Genomic DNA, 21,095 nt, shown 5'->3' with positions numbered 1-21,095 from the left:
TGTGCTGTGATTGTCTTAAAGTATATCCCACTGATCATTATGTATTTATTGAGCGAAGTAAATGGGCTGAAGACATTCATTACACAACAATGCTTAGTGAGAATGGAATAACAGACCGTTTCATGCATAAACAACTACCACACTATGAAAAATAAGATGAACATCTTTATTCAAAAGAATTCAAGCGTGTATGCCTTTCATTGTTAGAGCACAGAAGTAGATTTATTCTACAGTGTAGAACAGAGGAGCGTCCATTCCAGAGAAAACGTTATCATAAGCTGCTGTGACCGGGCTAACAGAACTATGCAGGAATACAACAAAATGCCTGAATGATGCTGGAAGTTTGGTTAAGAGTGTATGTGGTGTTTTGAACAGCTATTAAAAGAATTTAGCAGCTTGACAAAGGAGATGGAACATTCAAGCTGTCCTTTAACATGCATCTTCATACATCTCCTTCTGATGCTTTTTTACCCTTCCGGTTCCCCTGTAAAAAAAAAAGAAAATACAAACATTTGAAATAAAAATATTGGTGATGTCATGTTTTTGTGTGTGTTTTTTTTAACTGTATGCCGTCTCAAAACATAAACAATGTTATGCTGATATTGACAACATTTTGACATTATCATTTTGAAGCGCAAGAAGATGCGAAACAGGAATCTGTGTGTGCAGCTGAGCACCAAATTGAGTTCTCCTTTGTCTCTTCTTGCACTTAAATGTATAACTTGGCAAGAACCTGTGCAAAAAACCTGTGCAAATGATAAACTTTCACTCTATTATGGTCAAACTTGAATGAATCCGCGAATCACATGCGTGCTAAACCACGGGGGCTGGTGCGTACGGATCACGGATCAACAGCTCAACAGCGGTCAGCTAGAATGTGACAGTCATTGCAGGTTTGGATGCTTCATACCTGATGTTTCGGTTGATCTGACTGTAAGCCCTTCACTTTTGACCTCTCTTGCTCCAGAGCTGTGTGTAACTGCGTCACCTTAAAAAAAGAGGAAAACTAATTTTTGTACGCATAAAACATCACAACACTAAGATTAAGGCACAGACTGCAGGGTACAGCACACACCTGCGAGGACAACTCCTCTTTAATGTTCATGAGCTCCTCCACCTGCAGCAGAATTTCAGCTTTGTCCTTCACTGAACATAAAGAAAGTTATATAAAGAACACGAATAAATGCGTGATTTCAGTGTGTCAGGTGTGTTTGCTGTTCTGCACTCACTCTCTCCCTGTTGAAGCATTTTAAGCAGCTGACCGTTTCTGGCCTTCACTTCCTTGTATCTTTCCTAAAAAAAAAGACAGCAATTAATCATTAAACAGACAGATGCTCTTAATCACACTGAAATCGTCAGTTGTTAATTTAGCATTACCTTGATATTGTAATGGTAATTATAACTGCCAGCTAATATTATTCACAATAAAAAAGTATGAGACTCATTTCTATTTTCTACTTTCTATTAAGGTGCAATATTTGATTTCCTAGATTTTTATGTTTTACTTTATGGCAATTTTTTCTAACCTTTTCAAATATATCATTGACGTATTTGGTCAAATTCTTAAATTGAATCAAAATCATTTACAATTATACGTCACTTTAGGCTGTTACCATTCGAGATGAATCAACAGTTTCAACAAAAGCTAGCTTTGAGTCACAGTGAGTCACTAGTTTTATAAATAATTTTTGAGTTACATATCTCATCACCCAACGTTTATTCCAGAGGAGGGAGTGTGTGTTTTCTAGATTACAGAAGGTCATCTGCTGTGCTTGCATCATGTATGACGTACATGTCTTATACAGAAATACTTACTGATATAACTTTCATTTTTCATTAAAACCCTATTTAAATAAACTTATCATGAGGTTATAGAAGTGGCTGTTTATAATAAACCCACATAAGTGAGCAGAGAAATGTAGACAAGTACCCGACACGTCGGACACCATCCATATTGAAATGAAACGAAAGCATGCAAATGATTGGTGCGCGAACGGTAGCTCAGGTGGGTAGGAGAAAAATTGAGTATAACCCTATCGGCACACACAGACATTCGCATTCGGAAGCTATGAGACTTCTCAAATGACAGTTGTGTGCCGAAAAACAACAGGTCATTTGCTGTGGAATATTTACTGAGGTTGTGTGAGAAAACCACAGACATGGCAGATTCGGAAAGGATTAAAAACACAAAAAAATGCATGTAAAATACACATTTCTGTTGCGTCCTGCATGAAACTAAGTCCCGACTGAATAGGGCTCTCAAATGACTTCATTCAGGAAAGAAACAGCACTTGAGCTGATATTTGCAATTGTGCTGATATTCAGGAACAACAGCACCCTTATCTTGAAGTTTGGGGCCTATTTCTCCCCAAGCTCGTGTTAACTTCCGACGACCCTGGTCTACACCGCACACTGAATCTCTTATTTACATCATATCCTCACTCTGTTGCTTACAATGAAAATCATTTTTTGAATGTAAAACTCAACGAAACTCCTGAGTTTTGAGTGGTATTGAACAGATTTCTTCTGCGCCTGTGACTAATTTAAACATCTCGGATTACCCAGAGCACTCCTGCTCTCAACAGACGTGTGTGTTTGGTTATAATGCTCAATGCTGGGGAAAAAACACACATTGTAGATGGAAACTGTAACTGACACTTTGCATGATTAATTACTGAAGTCGTAATCATGATTTATTATATTTTTTATAATTGTTCTGCCCTATGACACAGCTAAAAGAAAAAGGAGATTTTCTAAAAAAACATCAACATTTAAAAAGAAAAAAAAATACCATTGGTCCCTATATAAATGTCATCACATGTTTATTGTTTTAAAACTCTAAGACCCGAATATGCCAATGAGAATACAAATCGTGCCACACTTCATCTCTCATCACAGCTTCTTACCTCCCATTGTGAAATTGTCTTTTTCAACTTTCCAATTTCCAGGTCTTTCTTTTCCAGCTCATATTTTAACTGCTCAGTTCTCACATCCTGAGAGTTTCGAGAAGGAAAACAAGAACAACAGTTTTGGTGTTATACTGAGCTGCATTCTGCATTAAGGTACATGACTCCACATTCTGCAGCTGTTATCTGACCTGCTCCTGCTCTGAGGAGGTGTTGACCTCATGACCGGCACTGTTGCTGTACTGCTCTCTGCGTTTGTCACGCTGGACGATCTTGCTCACATCGTCCTCTAGCTGGTTAAAAAACTTCTCATCGCGCAGTGCAGGATTCACAGGCTTAAAAAAAACAGGAAAAAGTCAGTATCACTTCACTAATATCATATAACACACTGTATGATCATTTATCATAAGTGGAAATCATGAAGAGTTTTCAAACCAAATAAGCCAATCCCCTTGAGGGACCCACATCATAAAATATAAAGCTGTTTATTTCCATAAATACTTTATACAAGTGTTGTTATTGTTATCTAATACCAAAACTATTAAAAACCCTTGTCATTGATAAAAAAAAAAAAAAAAAGCTAAAATAAACTTAAACATATATATTAGATGAAAATCTTAAAAAAAAACTTAAATGATAATTAGAAATGCTGCCTTGGCAACAAACTGAAATTAACCGTGTTTAAGTTGAAGTACAAAACATGCTAAAACTGATACAAAAAAAATTAGGAGCCAGTGTTATTTTTGTATTATTGAGATAATATTATAGTTATTTTATATATATATATTAATATTTAATAAAAACTATTAAAAATGACAATCATTGACAATAAATAAATAAATAAAATATATACATATACACACACACACACACATATACACCTTTTTTTTTTTTTTTTTATACATTTTTTGCTATTTTAGTTCAAGTTAAAATAAATGAACATGAGAAATCTTGCTTTAGCAACCAACTGCAATTATAAACTAAGGTTTTTTTAAATTGTATTTCAGTTAATGTTTACATTTTATTAGAACTAAATTTAAATATAAAAAAAAGACAAAAGCATATAAAATAAAACTACAATTTAAATAACTTGAAAATATACCAATAAAAGCTCATTCAAAAATATTAATAAATACTACAGTTGCATATAAATAATAAAAAAGATTTATACTGTATAAGAAAAACATTGTCATTGTACCAAAGTCAAAGAAAGTTAATTTATAATTAGCATATTATCTGGAGAACCTTTATTTTGTATTAAATTGACACTAACTTTTTCTACTCAGAGTAATATAAGATTTATAAACTTCTAAACTGTTTTTTTTATATTTTTTTTTTACTAATTTATGACCAGTTTTTGTTAATGCATTAAATATATTTAATTAATATCTTAAGTTAACACATTAACTTTGACAGCCCTAAAAATACATGCAGTAAAATTAGTTCTCTCTCATAATTTCAGTAGAGTCCCCTAGTGGCCCTCGGGTTGTCCCAGACCCTCGTTTAAAAAACTCCTGATCCAAATTTACACCAAGTATTAAGTGTTTATTTGCAAACGGTGTTTGCTTCAAATATATAAAACTTTAGATTCAGGGCATATAACTACTCATCAGTTCCATCGTGCTTCAGATAAAGCTGTCAGAACCGGAGTAACTAACTCTCCCCTAAGCTTGTATGGGACGTCTCCAACTACAGACACTCACCTCTTTGTCAGGCTTCTTACTCGGCTGATCTGCAATAAGACAGTGAGTTAGTCTGAGTTCCCACAGCAGTGTAGTAACAGAGACGTGTCTCTCTTTCCATAAGAATATGGCGTTCTCACCCTCATGCTGGAAGTCTTTGAGAGATACAGTGACTCGTTTGTCCTTCCCCTGCTGATTCTTCTTCCTGTCCTTCTTTCCTCCCGCCTTTGTCTTCGGTGACGCGGTCTCTGTTTTTTCAGGATCCTTGAGAAATTGTAATATTAAACATTGAGAATCTTGCAAAAAAGATGAAAATGATCAAATAAGTAGTGCAATAGTTACCATTAATAGTTTCATAATCAATTGCAATTACATTATTTTATTGACCATTTAACTTCTAATATACCACTGTAACCACAAGAGGGAGTAGTTACACTTGTCACGGAGCTAGAAATGAACATGTAGAAGGTGTTTTGGCAGTGTGGGCTGGTGCTCAATACACTTAAACTAAATACAATATAAATGTCAGTCTGTTCCTCAAACTATGGTGTGACATTAACCCTGTAAAGCCTGGCAAATGAAATAATAGTCAGAAAAAAAAGTATCATATTTGAAACATTAGTCTTTTATGGCTCATATAATATGATATAGGAGAATACAACGCTCATACTCTGAATAAAACTTGTTTTACTCTGAGGCAATTGCTGATATTTATATGGCCAAAAAGTAAAGTGAAATTCTGATACCTTGTAATGTAAATCAATGAAATCTTTCATAAAATGTATATAATGATCAGCATTATCTCCCAATAATATGTCTTAGTATGATATTAGTTGAATGCTTAGTTTAAGATCTAGAAGTTCTGTAGGTGTTATTGTAGAGGGCAAAGCATTTAATGTAATGCAATATAACTATGATTGAGAGAGATGAAAAAATATGTTCCTCAAAAGCCTGTTGTATCAGATTTGATATTCACATAAAAAAATAAAATAAAATAAAATAAAAGACATGGATAATCAAGTAAACCTAAGTTGCTTCAGTCCAGTAAATGTTCTTCTTGACATATTACTAACAATAAGTTATTAATATAAAATTATATTTATATAAATATTATATTTATATAATATATTTTTATATAAATATAAATAATATAAAAGTCAGTATTAGTAAAATTAGTAATAGTAATAATAGTAAAATAAGTTATTTTTTACATTTACTTACTAAAAATCAGTAAAGATTTCACATAAAAATATCAAGCTGAAGGGGGACGTGTTTACAATTATATATAAAAAACTTTTACTTGCTAAAAACGTATAAACTATCAATCAGACAACAGAAGAAATGTAGAAGATTGAGTGCAAAGGGTTTTTCCTCAAAGTTTTGACCATGATGATACATTTGGAGGCCTTTGATTGTATAAAATATAGAATATTTGATTGTATACTTCTAGTGGTTTGTAAATTTTGCATGGCTAAATTGTCTCATTTTCATATCAGATGATATCATAGAGAGGACCCCTGCAGATTCAGTGTCAAGTTCATTAAAGTTGTGTCCCAATTCACATACTCATGCACTATTCTAAGCTTCTGTAGTATAAATAGTGCGAGTAGTGTGTTCACACTGACAAATTACAGCAAGAAGAAGTGAACTTTAACTTCATGAAAGACACACTTATTTAACAAAAAATACAATAAGTGTGGAATGTTGGACACTTCATGAACTCAACTGTCCCAGGCAGCTTTAACTACGTAGTGGAAGAGAAAGGGCTACCAGACCCCGATGTTGGATGAGTACATCATCGACTACACTAGAGAACCTTTGAACTAAACCGCTAAATTCATACGGATTAGTTTTACGATCTCTTTATGAACATTTTGAAGCGTCAAAGTGGTAGTTGTGTAGCTGTCAATGGAGGGACAGAATTCTCTCAGATTTCATCAAAAAGATCTTCATTTGTGTTCTGAAGATGAACGAAAGTATTATATGTTTGGAACGGCATAAGGGTGAGCAATTAATGACAGAATTACATTTTTTGTATCTATCTAACTATCGCTTTAATAATTACTTGAAACTTAGCAAACTGGCAGCTCCAGTAATAAGATTTAAAGATTTATCTTGAACTCTGTCATGTAAACTATGTATAAACCTTAATTAAACAATTGAATAATCAATTAAAAAGGAATTTATACCTGTATGATATCATGCCGTAAGGTGTCAGTGCCATATCGGGACATTGGCGACTTAACTTTTCTACAATGGAAGAGAGTGAATGTGCGTTGTCCATCGTTTTACAGTCTATGGAGTTGAGTGTACATCAGTTGTACACTCGTTACTGCAGTGCATTGTGGGATTGAATGATTGGACTCGATAATGTCCACTATGGTTTCGGACACCACTACAAATGGCTCAAATGCCATTTCGGACACAGCCAAGCAAAACGCATTAGATGGCTATCGAGTACATAAGACATAGTATAAGTGCATAGAAGAGTTGGGGTACTTTTCGCCAACTTGGATTTGTCACAAGACGGATGCATTTTTAATCGGACAAGCGTTTGGGACTCGAAAAATGTTCAGGGATTCTGTGAAATATGCAGATCGGGTCAGTACTGCATTGTCATGGTAGTCAGTAAGTCTTATCCTGTTTATACAATCAATTCAATAGAATTAAATTCTTTTTCGCGTCTTAAAGAAATAGAGAGAATGATTCACTGCTCTTGACTGAGTAACTTTAATACTAATCATTAATATTTAATGCATAAAGTGAAGATTATACATTTTTGTACATTTATTACTTTATTAAATGTAGTGTACTATATAGACCTGAATGAAAACGGTTTATTTCATTGCATTTTTGATTAATATATTTATTTGTCCTTTAGCTTGTAATAGCCTGTTAGACGTTTACCCGTGTTCAGTAAGCTTGAGAAATTTTTACTTTTACTAATTATTTTTTGCTGTTGTAATAAAATTATTTTTTAAATATGGTGGCAGCTTCTAGTTTCAAAGAAAAATAATGTTTCTAACATCGTTGAAGCAGTAGTTCACATGGGTCAAAATTCAAAAACAACAATAAAACAAAACAATTCCTTAGTGTTTTATATACTAATTACTATAGCATTTTACTATGATAAATATGGAAATATACAGTAATTATATGCAGGTGTGGCTCATGTATATAGGCAGGCAGGGCAAAGCACTGTTCTGTTCTCAACTTGAAGACAGAACTATACAATAAACTTCCAATAATGTAATTTGTTAACCATAAATGCATTAAAAAATGAACGAGTTTTGAGTTGGCCCCAAGTTATGGAAATGACATGTAGGATCTTTATACACAGTGCACGCCATTGTAAAAACTGTAGGTTTTTCCCCTCACAGCCTCATTTTCATCCACCTACCCTGACTAAGGCCCCATCCACTCTACAGCGTTTTAGTTTAGAAACGGAGAATTAAAACGAATACGATCTCCGTCCACGCCAGCGTTTTAGCCGCGTATTAGAATTGATCTCCGTCCACATTAAAACGACTGAAAACGCGGATCACGTGACCATACACCAACACTGGGCATGTGCGTGCCGGTGTAAACACAACTTCATTGATAAAATTATCCCACCATGCGCTGGTTCTTCCCGGGTTAACCCAAAACCGACGCTCCATGTACGGTCGATACCGCCGCTGCACACGGGAATTGTCACAGATCGCTCGAATAATAGCTTGCCTCCGGCGCATGTAGGCAGTTATAGCATTGTAAAATGCAGAATTTACTTGCACATCAGCTGCTAGCAAAGATATACGCCATGACTGATGACACCCAATCATAGAGCCGAGCGTGAGCCTCTACTACGTCATCGTTTCTAAAGTCCTCCGTTTTGACCCGTCTTCACTAAAACGCCCTCCGGAGATTCAAAATGAAAAACGGGTCGGCAGCGTTCCTAAACTTCTCCGTTTTGGGTCTCCGTTTTTGCCGTTTTAGTCTGGACGGGAGGTGCAAACGTAGCAAAAGGTCTCCGTTTTTAAACGAAAACGCAGTAGTGTGGATGGGGCCTAAGTTCTAACCACCTGTCAAAAAAACAACACACAAAACGCACAGCCTCAAACAGAGAGAAAAGAGGTGCATTTTCAGCTCTTCAGGTCCCAATTCACCAAGTTACCCCCAACTGCCTTGAATTCATATATGGAAAAGTCAAGTCCCACCTGTGGCAAGCAGGACAGGGCTGAGAGCTGCTGAGAACGGTGCGAGGCCGGTGGAGCGATTGCTAATGAGCGTCTCCTGCGCGTCACACCGGTCTCGAGGAGCTCCCGACTGATAAAAGGAGGAGCGACGACAGTGAAGGACGTTGTGTTTTGTTTAAGGTTGTGGGATAGTCATCCGTGAGGGGCTGCCTCTTTACGTTCGTTTTGTGGTTGTTTATTTTATTATTAAAGTGTTTGAACGTTCCCCGGTTCCCGCCTCCTTCTTCCCTGAACACTAACCTCGTTACATCGTCCTATTGCTTTTTACATTCGAAAAGCTGTTTCACACAGAAATATGTCACAACATAGAAATCAAGTCGTCATAACTTCCATTACATGACTTTAAGTTTGCTGAACAGGATCCTATTTATGAGATGACGTGAAATCAAAATGGCAATATGCAATAGAGGTTTGCTTTTGTTACATTTAAAATTGTTGTTAGGGTTTTATTATATAGGATTTATATATATATATATATATATATATATATATATATAGTTTTTTTTAGATATTGACTTAATGAAATACAATTGTTTAGTTGGACTCAGTCTCTGCCCCTTTTGGACTCGTATTCGACAGGTCATAAGGTGGACTTAGTTATTAGTTGTATCTTGATAGTTGCATGACATGACATTTTTAGAGTCAGTATAAATGTACCTTTTTATGTTCCTCAAATTCCAGTTTACTCAGCATCAAGGCCTTCTCCAGATCTGCCTCATACAGGTCACTGGTCAGCTGTGACGAACACAAACATGAACATGTTTGCATAAAGCAAGGAGAGAAATGGGCTGTAGAAAAGGCAAATTCAGCTTTTTTTTGTGAGAAAGGTGTACCTGTTCATCTCTCTGTTTCCACTCCTGCCAGTTCTCCTGGGGCTTGGAGCCGCGCTGGACAGTCGCCGGGCTGATCAGATCATTCGCTAGATCCTGCAGCGTGAGGGAAGGAGGAGCCGTACACTTCTGAGGGATCTTCTTAAAAGCAAGACTCCTGAGCTACAGCGTGTAACGACAAAGACTCATTGTAAGTAGGCATTTCGCTGAAGGTGACTTCAGCCCAAAACATACCCACTACACCACCCTCTTCTCATATAATGATGTTATAAATGTCAACACTGACTCATCATCATTGTTTTCAGAAACAAACATGGGGCCCAACAGCCGCCATAGAAAAACAGACAGACAGACAGACAGACAGACAGACAGACAGATAGATAGATAGACCTTCAACATCTCACACATTATCAGTTAATTTGCTATAGTTTAGAAAATGGTAATAAAATATGACAAGAACTTAGAGTTATCTAAGAACTTAGAGAGAAGAAGAGTTATCAAATCTGTAGATATTTCAGTGGTTTTGTCCATCCTTCTGTTAGACTGTCTCTGTCTCATAAATTAATTAGGTTGAATAGCTGTCAGCTGTTCATTTTTAAGTACACAATTAGATTTAACCAATTTAGGTCAACCAATTACCAAGCAATGCTTAATTTTGTTCAGTCTGTGGTGTAAAAAGGTCGCATTAGCAATTAAAGAAAGAACACTTAAAGGAACACTCCACCGTTTTTTCATATTAAACTATGTTATTCCCTTAACTAAGACGAGTTGATACGTATCTCTCTCGTCTCAGTGCGTGCACTCAATCGCTCTGGCGCGCGGCGACACTTTGATAGCACTTAGCTTAGCTCAGTTCATTCATTAGGATCCAAACAGAGATGAAGTTAGAAGCGACCAAACACCTCCACGTTTTCCCTATTTAAATACAGTTACACGACCAAGTATGGTGACACAAAATAAAACGTGGCGCTTTTCTAAGCGGGTAAAAAGGATAACTATAATGTATGGCGGAATAGCACTTGGGAGCACTTCGACTCGGCGCAGTAATATCATCACTCCTGAAAAATCCTCTCCCTCTCACTTCTGTCATTAGAACCAATGTGACTTTTTACTGTGCCGAGTCGAAGTGCTTCCAAGTGCTATTCCGCCATACATTATAGTTATCCTTTTTACCCGCTTAGAAAAGCACCACGTTTGATTTTGTGTCACCATACTTGGTCGTGTAACTACTCGTGTAACTGTATTTAAATAGGGAAAACGTGGAGGTGTTTGGTCGCTTCTAACTTCATCTCTGTTTGGTCCCTAATGAATGAACTGAGCTAAGCTAAGTGCTATCAAAGTGTCGCCGCGCGCCAGAGCGATTGAGTGCACGCACTGAGACGACAGAGGTATGTATCAACTCGTCTTAGTTAAGGGAATAACATAGTTTAATATGAAAAAACGGTGGAGTGTTCCTTTAAGCAAAACATGGTCAGATCAAAGTGTCTGGATAGATAGATAGATAGATAGATAGATAGATAGATAGATAGATAGATAGATAGATAGATAGATAGATAGAAAAACAGACAGACAGACAAACAGATAGATAGACAGATAGTTATATATAGATAGATAGATAGATAGATAGTTATATATAGATAGACCTCATTGGCTTCACTCTGCTGCTGTTCCTTCTTTCGTCTTCTCTTCTCTTTCTTTTTGTCTGTATTTTGGTTGGTTTTCCCGCTGGGAGATTTCCCCGAGCGAGCCTTCCCTGCTCCACGACCTGCCTTTGTCTTTCCTGCATCCGAATCAGTGTCCGAATCCGAGTCGACCTGCAGCAGAGCGAAGCGGGACGCCGTGGTGGGCACTGAGATCACTGTTGATGCCATCCTGAACCTGCCAACGGGACAACCAACACATGATGCCAGTATATTAGTGTGAGACACTTCAGTGCAGTGCTGCTGGTCTCTGGGACCAACAGAGAAACATATCAATACATGTTCTTATTTGTAACACTGTTTATTTTAAGCTTTAGTTATGTTATAATATTTTCTTCTATTATTCTGATGTCTTTATTATTATTATTATTATTATTATGTCACATATTCCAAGCTTTTGCAATACTGTATTATCTACAATTATGCCAATAAAGCAATCTGAATCTGAAATATCATTAATAGCATTCAAGAATCAGTGCAATGTACACACTGAGGATAACTCTTTACGCACAATATATGAACCTGTTAATATAATACACTCAAATGCACAAAACCATCTTTAATCTGTATTGCTCATTGAAAAACATAAATCTGTTTGCTGCAGTTAATAAGCACTTATCAATTAGAAGGCGTATAAGTCGATTGGTGCTGGATTCGTGAAGCGCTCGATATTTATTCGTTGTTATATAACTTATATATATATTAGTCTATTTAAAATGAATTGGCTAGATATACTGCCGATTTGGTTTTTACATCATTTAACACCTAAAATGTCGCTAGCTTAGACTTTTTTTTAGCTCGCCAGTGCTGAACACAAGTAACAAACGAGCCCCTCATTGTTCCTGAACATGTTTCATCCACTTTAACATGTCTCGTGTAACTTAAACCTGCCGGACTTTTGAGAGGAGGCGCCGTTAAAATGAACTAAACAAACTTTCACCTGGTTTAGAGGACTGTCGGTATCTTCGACTTCGTGCTGTACACTGCAAACACAGAGACGAGTGTATGGCGGCCTGAACGGACACAAAAGCTTCAATGCTACCAGCACCATTAAGTGGAAAATGTTCATAACCGTCGATATAGTAGTACTGACTCCAGAGGGCGCTCTGCGGCTCAGCGAGCACACATATCAGAAGGATTGTTTGTGTCACTGAAGGCATTTGTATCCTAAAACGTATTTAATTATATGAATGTATATAGTAGTACCTGCCGCAGCAATCTATAACATAATGTAATAAATGTTTTATCCAGTAATCACAAATTACTGTGAATCCTAATCAACGATGAGAAAAGCCATGCATATCACGTGACAACGCCAAATGATAATTCAGCAGCGGTCTCGAAAGTAATTTAAGCTTAAATAATGACACAGGGTAACTTTTACACATCCAAATTAAATGACACATAAAGTCAAAAACTCTAAACAGATTCCAGACCCAGAAACGCCGTCCACAGCCAAGCCCCAAAATCGTTTTATTTTATGAAATACTACAGTATTTATTATAAATTAGGCCTGTTCATCTGTACAGATTCCCATCTTTAAAAAAAATGTTTATGTGCCCTCATAATCTTTGATGAACATAACTTCCCCTTTGCAGCAACATCTCTTACATCTCTTTACTGACGCAAGGGCGGGACAACCTGTCACTCACATGAGATCTATTTTAGTGTCACTCCATTGCTGTAATAAATTTGCAACCTGGAGCATCAGCCAAGAATGTGAAGCTGGTGGAGATATGCCAAAGAACTGTCATAGCACAGATGTAGGCAGTGGCTTACGCTTATTCTGGCACTGTTTGGTCCGATTAAATGAACATGTACCTCGCAATCTTTTGTTAAAAACTCCATTACAAGATATAAGTAATGGAACATCTTTTGAGTGAATTGTTGAATTATTCAATCAATAGATTCTTTCAAAACAATGATTCGTTCAGGAATGAAGGGACGTTATTGTGTATTGCTCTGAGGTTCTCAACATGGTTATTCTGATGACCGTAATGTTTCTGACTTCTTGTTGGAAATGTAGTATTGACTGTTGTGTTGATATACAGGCATAATGACTGATTCCCCTCTATTCTCTTGTTAGCAAGATTTATACCAAATGTAAATCACCTCCTTTTCATAACTTTATTTAAAGGTATAAACAGAATGATACAAAAAACAACGTGGAAAAAAAAGATGATGCTGTCAGTAGTAGATGCAGCGAGTGTGATGTATTGGAATATGAGCCATTTCTTTGTGGTGTTTTTTAGCATATGGCCACAGGTAAAAATCAATAAGAGCAGAGTTGATGTGACAGCTCTTCCCATCTCTCTCCTCCACAAGCTTCCACAGATGGTGCCGGATTCTCTCCACACACCAGATGGAGCAACCCCTGATCTCCACCTCTCGCCGTTCACCGGAACTCAACAATTCACCTGTGAAACAACTAATCATCACTACAACAATACTGCCAAGAGTATCTGTCTGTCATGTATCTCACAAAACCTGTCAAGAAATCCATATTTCAATGCAATGTGACCTAAAGATATTTTTGTGAAATTCACCCATAATCACATGCATGTTGGAGTCTTTCAAACTGAACAAAGTTTTTTTTTTTACAATTTAGCAAAAAATCTCCAGATAAATAAATAGGACAACTAGAATAAAGGCACAACAAACCGGTTTTCAGTGTCTTCATTAGGGCATCAGAGTAGCGTAAAGCCCCAAGGTACACGAGGCCTTGTGGTACCCTGTAGTCAGCGAACATGGTCAGGTAGTCAAGGTTCGGGATGTTCCCCTCCCCTCGGGCCTCCATGATGCCCCACACGTCCGCCACAAGGATCTGAGCCCTCTTGTAAAACGAGATCCTCTTACCCTACAATATCAACTAAATATTAAATATATGTCATGACGTGGCATACCTTGTGAAAAAGGACACTTTAGAATACTTAAATACCTAATAATATACTTTATTATAGTTCCCCTATTATGCTTCTTTTCAGATATTACCTTTCATAAAGCGTGTTATAGCTGTCTATGAATGTAAAAGGCCTGCAAAGTTTTAAAAATCGAAGTGAACGACAAATAAAGTTATTTTCTCCTAAAAGAAAGAATGGATTCTGAACCGCCGAAATGAGTCGTCAGTAATTAAATTCTCAATCACAACAGACTGGGCCATCTGACCAATCAGAGTAGAGCAGCTCTCAGAAGGGAGGGGTTAGAGAGACTGAATCTTCGAACAATCCGTTTTCAGAAATGAGGCTATGTGCAATGTATATTATGAGAAAAATTAAGTGTTGTTTGATCTTGGGTGCATGTAATGTAAACCTATTAATTAGGACACCTTAAAAATGAAATGAGGAGCCTTTAAAATAGCATAAGGGACACTTTAAAAGAATATACTTAAGTACAAAGACTAAATGTAATATTTCCAGACTCTTAATTGCATATTATTTGCAATTTATTGAAAATGTATTGTAGTTTACATTTATGTTAAATGCAATTAGTTGAACTTAAGAGTGCTTTTTTGACTTAAGTACTTTATGTCATTTCATAACCACTTCTATTGTTTTTGAAATATGGATAAAGCCAAATGTACTGACAATCATTTGAGTAAACTAAATGTAAAGTAATTTCTATTTAAACTGTATTTTTTATACATATTTGAAATTACACATTTATAATGATAAAGTTGTAATTTAGTACATAAAAAAAAATCAAGTACTTGAGTAATCAAGTACTATTTTCTATCCACCTGTTTCCGGGGGGCGCTACTGTAAAATAGAACGTGGGTGAAACTTCCGGTTAGGTGGCGGAAGTAGTAAATCAACGGTATTTTGTGTTACATAGCGGAGAGGTTAGGTATTTTTCGAGTACATTTTTCTACTATTTAAAGTCGCAAACATTAATGAGAGATGTCGTTACGGAGCTCAGGGACAACATGTGCTGTTCGTGGTTGTACATATAACCGCACTAAACTAATTCAGTGGCTGAAACGTGAGTGTTTTGAACATAAGCCTAAAACTAAATCTGAGTGTTCCTGTGAACGATTATACAGTTTCCATCCCCTCCCAAAAAACGACGAATCAAATAGAATATGGAGGAAGAACTTAAACTTAAAAACACCCCCAAAACACCTGTTTGTGTGCTCGTTTCACTTCGTGGACAAGAAGCCAACAGTGGATAACCCGTACCCAACGCTCTTTCTGGGTTACGAGAAGCAACCGGAGAAGAGACGCCGACCTAGGATTGAATGACGGTCAACTAATGAATGAATGAGTGTCAACTCCCGCTTGTTTACTTCGAACCGGAAGTCGCGCCCACTTTTGACGCAATGCCTCATGGGACGTAGGAAACTTGTGGATAGTTTGTTAGCAAACACATAAGTGTACATATTTAAAGGGGACTTATGCTTTTTAACTTTATATGTAATGTTGCTGTTTGAGCATGAAAAATGTCTGCAAATTTCGAAAGCACAAAGTCAGTTATTCTCTATATCAGTGTCACTGTTTCTGAACTCCTTGAAACGCCTCCATTGTAGCCTTGTAGTATTTTTTATTTTTCCGGGAACGAACACCTCACAATATTCCTCATTTAAATAATTCCCGTCCAAGGCATAAGCAAAAAAGGGGTGAGGCCTGACTGAGTTAGTTTTAAACTCACGCAAGGAGGAGCTTCATAGAGACAGGAACTAAACAGGGGTGCGTTTCCCAAAGCCAACTATGGTCGCAAGTTCCGTCGTTACCAATAGAGTTCGATGGAAATTGCGATCATAGTTGGATAACGATGCTTTCGGGAAACGCACTCCAGAGCGTTACTGACAGACTTGGAAGAGAGGAGCTGCAACAATGTCAAATATGTGAAAAATAAGTTGTTTTTTGAACATTCAAGCATGAAAACCTATTCTTAGTAGACCGCAAAAACCAAATCAAGACTTTGAAAAGGGGTCTTCTTTAAAAGCACAACAAAAGATTATGAAAAGTGTACTTTAAGAACACTTAAGTGGCCTTTTATTTCAGTAAAATTATATTTGAAAGGACAGTTTTTCTTAAATACACTTTTAAGATTTGAAGTACACTACAAGTGCACATTCAATACACTTATTTTTCACAAGGCATCTAACGTGCAAGTGAAAGCTAAGCAAGTTTAACTAAAGTTCTTCAAAAGCCATGCTTTAAATGGCTAAACTGAAATTGTACTATTGATTTCAAATGTTTGATGTGAATATTTTTACCTCATACGTGGCTTCATCTCTGTATGACGGTATATTCTGAACAATATACTTCACCATCCTCTCTGCATCATTCTCACAATGACTCATGAACATCCGGAAGGATCCGCCATTCTCCATGAGCACCCGTCCGGCCTCTGTTAGCGCCTGGTGACGCTCTTTCAGCATGGGCATGCTAGTAGCGCTGTCTGAACGCAGGACTTTCGCCAGCTGGGCCTCACTGATCTGAGAGAAGTAGGCAGGGCTCGTAATGGGCACTCCTAAATAAAGACATCACATACACATATCATAGAGTTGAAATTTCACAGTTCATAAAAAGTATTCTTATAAAATGGAAAGGATGTAAATTCAAAGAGATACATTATATTGCCAAAAGTTTTGGGACGTCTGCCTTAACATGCACATGGACTTTAATGACATCCCATTCTTAACCCGTAGGGTTTAATATGGAGTTGGCCCACCCTTTCCAGCTATAACAGCTACAACTCTTCTGGGAAGGTTTTCCACAAGGTTTAGGAGTGCGTTTATGGGAATTTTTGACCAATCTTCTAGAAGCGCATTTGAGAGGTCAGGCACTGATATTGGACGAGAAGGCCTGGCTCACAGTCTCAGCTCTAATTCATCTGGGACTCTGTGCAGGCCAGTCAAGTTCCTCCACACCAAACTCGCGCATCCATGTCTTTATGGACCTTGCTTTGTGCACTGGTAAGGGGCCAAGCCCAATCCCTGAAAAACAACCCCACACCATAATCCCCCCTCCACCAAACTTTACACTTGGCACAATGCAGTCAGGCAAGTACCGTTCTCCTGGCAACCGCCAAACCCAGACTCGTCCATTGGATTGCCAGACAGAGAAGCGTGATTGGTCACTCCAGAGAGCTGCTCTAGAGTCCAGTGGCGGCTGCTTTACTCCACTGCATCCAACGCTTTACTCGCATCCCACGCTTTGCATTGCACTTGGTGATGTTAGGCTTGGTAATGCAGCTGTTCGGCCATGGAAACCCATTCCATGAAGCTCTACACACTGTTCCTGAGCTAATCTGAAGGCCACACACAGTGCAGAAAGTTGGCGACTTCTGCTCACTGTGAGCCTCAGCATACGCTGAGCCCGCTCTGTGATTTTTCGTGGCCTACAACTTCATGGCTGAGTTTCTGTCATTCCTAATTGCTTCCACTTTGTTATAATACCACTAACAGTTGAACGTGGAATATTTAGTAGTGATGAAATTTCACGAATGGACTTATTGCACAGGTGGCAACCTATCATGGTACCACGCTTGAATTCACTGAGCTCATGAGAGCGACCCATTCTTTCACAGATGTTTGTAGAAGCGTCTACATGCCTAGGTCCTTGATTTTATACAAGTGTGGCAATGGAAGTGATTTGAACACCTGAATTCAATGATTTGGAGGGGTGTCCCAATACTTTTGGCAATACAGTGTACATATTCAGTCACCTTCATCCATAGCCCTGGTCACAGCAGCACAGAGAGACATGTACCCTCGGTAGGTGTTTCCCCTACACGTGACCTCACACTGTTCCTCCTCCTTCTCAGGCCAGAAAGAGAAGTTCATGGTGTCTGTCACAAACACCCAGTTGATGGCATCATCTGAGTCTGGCGAAGGTGCGAGCGGATTCATCTTTTTCCAGCCGCTGGCTGTGAATTCTTCGCTTTCACGGAGCTCATAAATCATCTGCGCCACACGTTTAACACCATCTTCATCCACAAACACATCTCGACTCCGCTCGGCCACAAACTGACCAGACTCTCGAGGGGACAGGGGCTCCTCCATTGTTTTCTGTTTTGGGAAGAAACATTTTGAGACTCTGGCTATGTTCACAACTGAATACTTAAAGCTGAACGGAATTGTGCTGGATGATGACACCACTGTACTTCTGCAGAGCTGCTTTATAGCCGATTCGACATCGTTTCATAATTGACGAATTTTGCAACATCGACACTGTTATTGAACTTAATTGAATCAACATTGAACTGACTGGAAAAATCCAACCTTTAAGGACACCAATTTTCTTTGTGAATGAATAATGTATCGTAATACATGTATAATACATGTACACAAATAATGTAATGTAATACAGGGTGCATAAGTCTGGACACCCCTATGTTAAATTCCCATAGAGGCAGGCAGATTTTTATTTTTAAAGGCCAGTTACTTCATGGATCCAGGATACTATGCATCCTGATAAAGTTCCCTTGGCCTTTGGAATTAAAATAGCCCCACATCATCACATAGCCTTCACCATACCTAGAGATTGGCATGGTTTTATTTCAGTTAGCCTAATAGCTGGTTTGATTTGCATTGAGAGATGATCTTATGGAAAGTACTCCATGCCAATCTCTAGGTATGGTGAAGGCTATGTGATGATGTGGGGCTATTTTAATTCCAAAGGCCAAGGGAACTTTATCAGGATGCATAGTATCCTGGATCCATGAAGTAACTGGCCTTTAAAAAGAAAAATCTGCCTGCCTCTATGGGAATTTAACATAGGGGTGTCCAAACTTATGCACCCTGTATTTTAAGGAAGAACATTTATTTATTTACGATACATTATTCATTCACAAAGAAAATTGGTGTCCTTAAAGGTTGGATTTTTCCCAATTTTTTTAATTAAGGCATTAAGTTCAATTTCCAAAAGATGATTTTTTATTTCTCTTTTTAGTCAACTTTAGCATGAGTGTCTAAACTTATGCATAGCACTGTAATCTAATTACAAGTACTTAATTTTTTTAATCTGCTTAAGTAATTCAGATTGCATGTATTCAGTTACTACCTGCACGGCTTATAGCTGAATCAAACTCATTTCATAATCGATGAACTTTACACAGTTATTGAACTGAACTGAATCAACACTGAATAATGACACTATTGTCTTTTTTTCTGCTTCACTGCAGAATTGAACTCCGTTTGCAGCAATCATAATTTTCCTGTATATCCATGTAAAGCTGATTAGAAAAAAACCTGTATTGTATAAAGCACTATATATAAATAAAGGTGACTTGACTTGACTTTTGTCAAGTAGGGGGGGGAAAAATACTATGGAAGTCAATGGGTGCTGTCAACTGCCTGGTTACCAACATTATTCAAAATATCTTCTTTTGTGTTCAGCAGAAGAAAGAAACTCATACAGATTTGGAACAACTTGAGGGTGAGTAAATGATGACAAAATGTTCATGTTTGGGTGAACTATCCCTTTAATGCACAGGTCATCTTAATATTCCATGCATACAGGAAAGTTATAGGCTATTACTGCAGAAATTGAGTAGTAGCCTTCTATGCTATTCCATCTTTGTGTTATTCAAAAATTAAACCATTAGCAATTGAATCATTCTTCTAAAATGGTGTAGATGTCTCAATCCTTATTTTATGACCATTTTCCAACAACTGTAATATTTATCATAATTCAAAACATTTCTGGAAACTTGCATTTTGTGTCATGAGCCTCTTTAAATTGTACTTACTGAAAAGTCCGTATCCAAAATTCGTCGCCACTCAAATTGAAGTCCTTTTAAATCGTGTAATCGAGCAATCTTACTTGAATTTTTCAGACCTGCTGGAATATAACGTTACAGTATTAGTGAGGTGTGAGGAGAGAGAGAAGGAGGGTCTGTGTGAGAATGTCTCTCGGTACAAAGTACATAATTGCTGTTTATTTACTGCAGATTTACTGACTTTTCTCCTCGCACCTATTGCACATAGTAACAATTTGAATTTGGAAATAAACCCGCTGTAGCTTTTAATATCCGTGTTGGACAAGCTACTTCTTACCTCTTGTTTTAATGCTAAAAACTCGTGTCTTCACGTGCTATCAGTTTCAGTTCCCACTTCTGAAGTCGTGACTTGAGAGGACGGTCATGTCCTATTTTTTATAACTAGGAAACTAGTATTTACGATAGTTCCGATAGCACGTGAAGGCTGCAACATCATGCCGTTCTGGCTTCAAGCTGATTATAGATGCGCGAAAATGCGCAAACATATTATTTCGGGTTGTTGAATGTTGTTATAAAACATTGCAAACCGGGACATTTAACCTTATCAAATTTAGTTTTCCATGAGTAGTTTTTGTACAATGTGTAAAATGACTGTTTGTTCCTTACTGTTATTGTGAAGTGGCCTTGAGCTTGGGAAATATGCTATATAAATACATATAATAATAATAATTACACAACTTTGTAAAACAATATCTAAACTTCTTTATCACAAACAAGGTGTGAAGCCATCAAGATTACTGTCGACCAAAGTGCAAAAGTGTCTGAGGCAACCATTCAACGTCACATTTGGCAATGTTTGCATAAATGTGAAGAGAAAATTGAATAACACAGGGCAAAATTTTAAATGTACTGCAATGGGTTTATGGTTTCTGATTTATATATCTTACTATAACTACATATTAGGCATATATGTTTTCACATATATATATATATATATATAAAATATACAATATATTGTTAAAATAAAACAGCCAGTAACAATTTTTAGAATTAAGAACATGCTAGTAATCTTATGATC

The 21,095-nt window shown here is 37.2% G+C and overlaps 2 protein-coding genes across 3 annotated transcripts; both read right to left on the bottom strand.

The window, feature by feature from the left end:
• Positions 1-152: 152 nt before the first annotated feature.
• On the bottom strand, positions 153-12,408 carry gkap1 (G kinase anchoring protein 1). The gene is made up of 12 exons (XM_084388978.1): positions 12,294-12,408; positions 11,297-11,531; positions 9,657-9,815; positions 9,481-9,558; positions 4,729-4,852; positions 4,610-4,638; positions 3,098-3,241; positions 2,907-2,993; positions 1,230-1,293; positions 1,076-1,146; positions 911-988; positions 153-484 (listed from the first exon to the last, which is right to left on the bottom strand). Exons 2-12 carry the CDS (start codon positions 11,522-11,524, stop codon positions 443-445), a joined length of 1,104 nt encoding a protein of 367 aa, XP_084245104.1. The 5' UTR covers positions 11,525-11,531; positions 12,294-12,408; the 3' UTR covers positions 153-442.
• A 1,058-nt stretch (positions 12,409-13,466) lies between these two features.
• On the bottom strand, positions 13,467-20,527 carry qng1 (Q-nucleotide N-glycosylase 1). Of its 2 annotated transcripts, none has more exons than XM_084388979.1 (6): positions 20,355-20,527; positions 20,048-20,139; positions 18,023-18,365; positions 16,569-16,825; positions 14,015-14,210; positions 13,467-13,770 (listed from the first exon to the last, which is right to left on the bottom strand). In XM_084388979.1, the coding sequence occupies exons 3-6, from the start codon at positions 18,357-18,359 to the stop codon at positions 13,541-13,543; spliced, it is 1,020 nt and encodes a 339-aa protein (XP_084245105.1). In that variant the 5' UTR covers positions 18,360-18,365; positions 20,048-20,139; positions 20,355-20,527; the 3' UTR covers positions 13,467-13,540. The 2 variants fall into 2 exon arrangements, with proteins under 2 accessions (XP_084245105.1, XP_084245106.1); XM_084388980.1 differs by having other exon boundaries at positions 20,048-20,136; positions 20,355-20,521.
• Between the last annotated feature and the right edge of the window lie 568 nt (positions 20,528-21,095).

This window comes from Rutilus rutilus, assembly GCF_951802725.1.
Source record: "Rutilus rutilus genome assembly, chromosome: 19".
In the NCBI taxonomy this organism is placed as follows: Eukaryota; Metazoa; Chordata; class Actinopteri; order Cypriniformes; family Leuciscidae; genus Rutilus; species Rutilus rutilus.
The sequence above is the reverse complement of the archived record's forward strand: the minus strand, read 5'-3'. Positions and strand labels throughout refer to the sequence as shown.

Excerpts from the sequence above, each read along its gene's own strand:
- gkap1 (XM_084388978.1), bottom strand. The coding sequence starts at position 11,524 with ATGGCATCAACAGTGATCTCAGTGCCCACCACGGCGTCCCGCTTCGCT. Across the intron at positions 2,994-3,097 it reads CCTCCTCAGAGCAGGAGCAG|GATGTGAGAACTGAGCAGTT; the intron begins GTCAGATAACAG and ends CGAAACTCTCAG. Across the intron at positions 989-1,075 it reads AAGAGGAGTTGTCCTCGCAG|GTGACGCAGTTACACACAGC; the intron begins GTGTGTGCTGTA and ends TCTTTTTTTAAG.
- qng1 (XM_084388979.1), bottom strand. The coding sequence starts at position 18,359 with ATGGAGGAGCCCCTGTCCCCTCGAGAGTCTGGTCAGTTTGTGGCCGAG. Across the intron at positions 16,826-18,022 it reads GACCAGGGCTATGGATGAAG|GAGTGCCCATTACGAGCCCT; the intron begins GTGACTGAATAT and ends GTCTTTATTTAG. Across the intron at positions 14,211-16,568 it reads GAGATGAAGCCACGTATGAG|GGTAAGAGGATCTCGTTTTA; the intron begins GTAAAAATATTC and ends TTGATATTGTAG.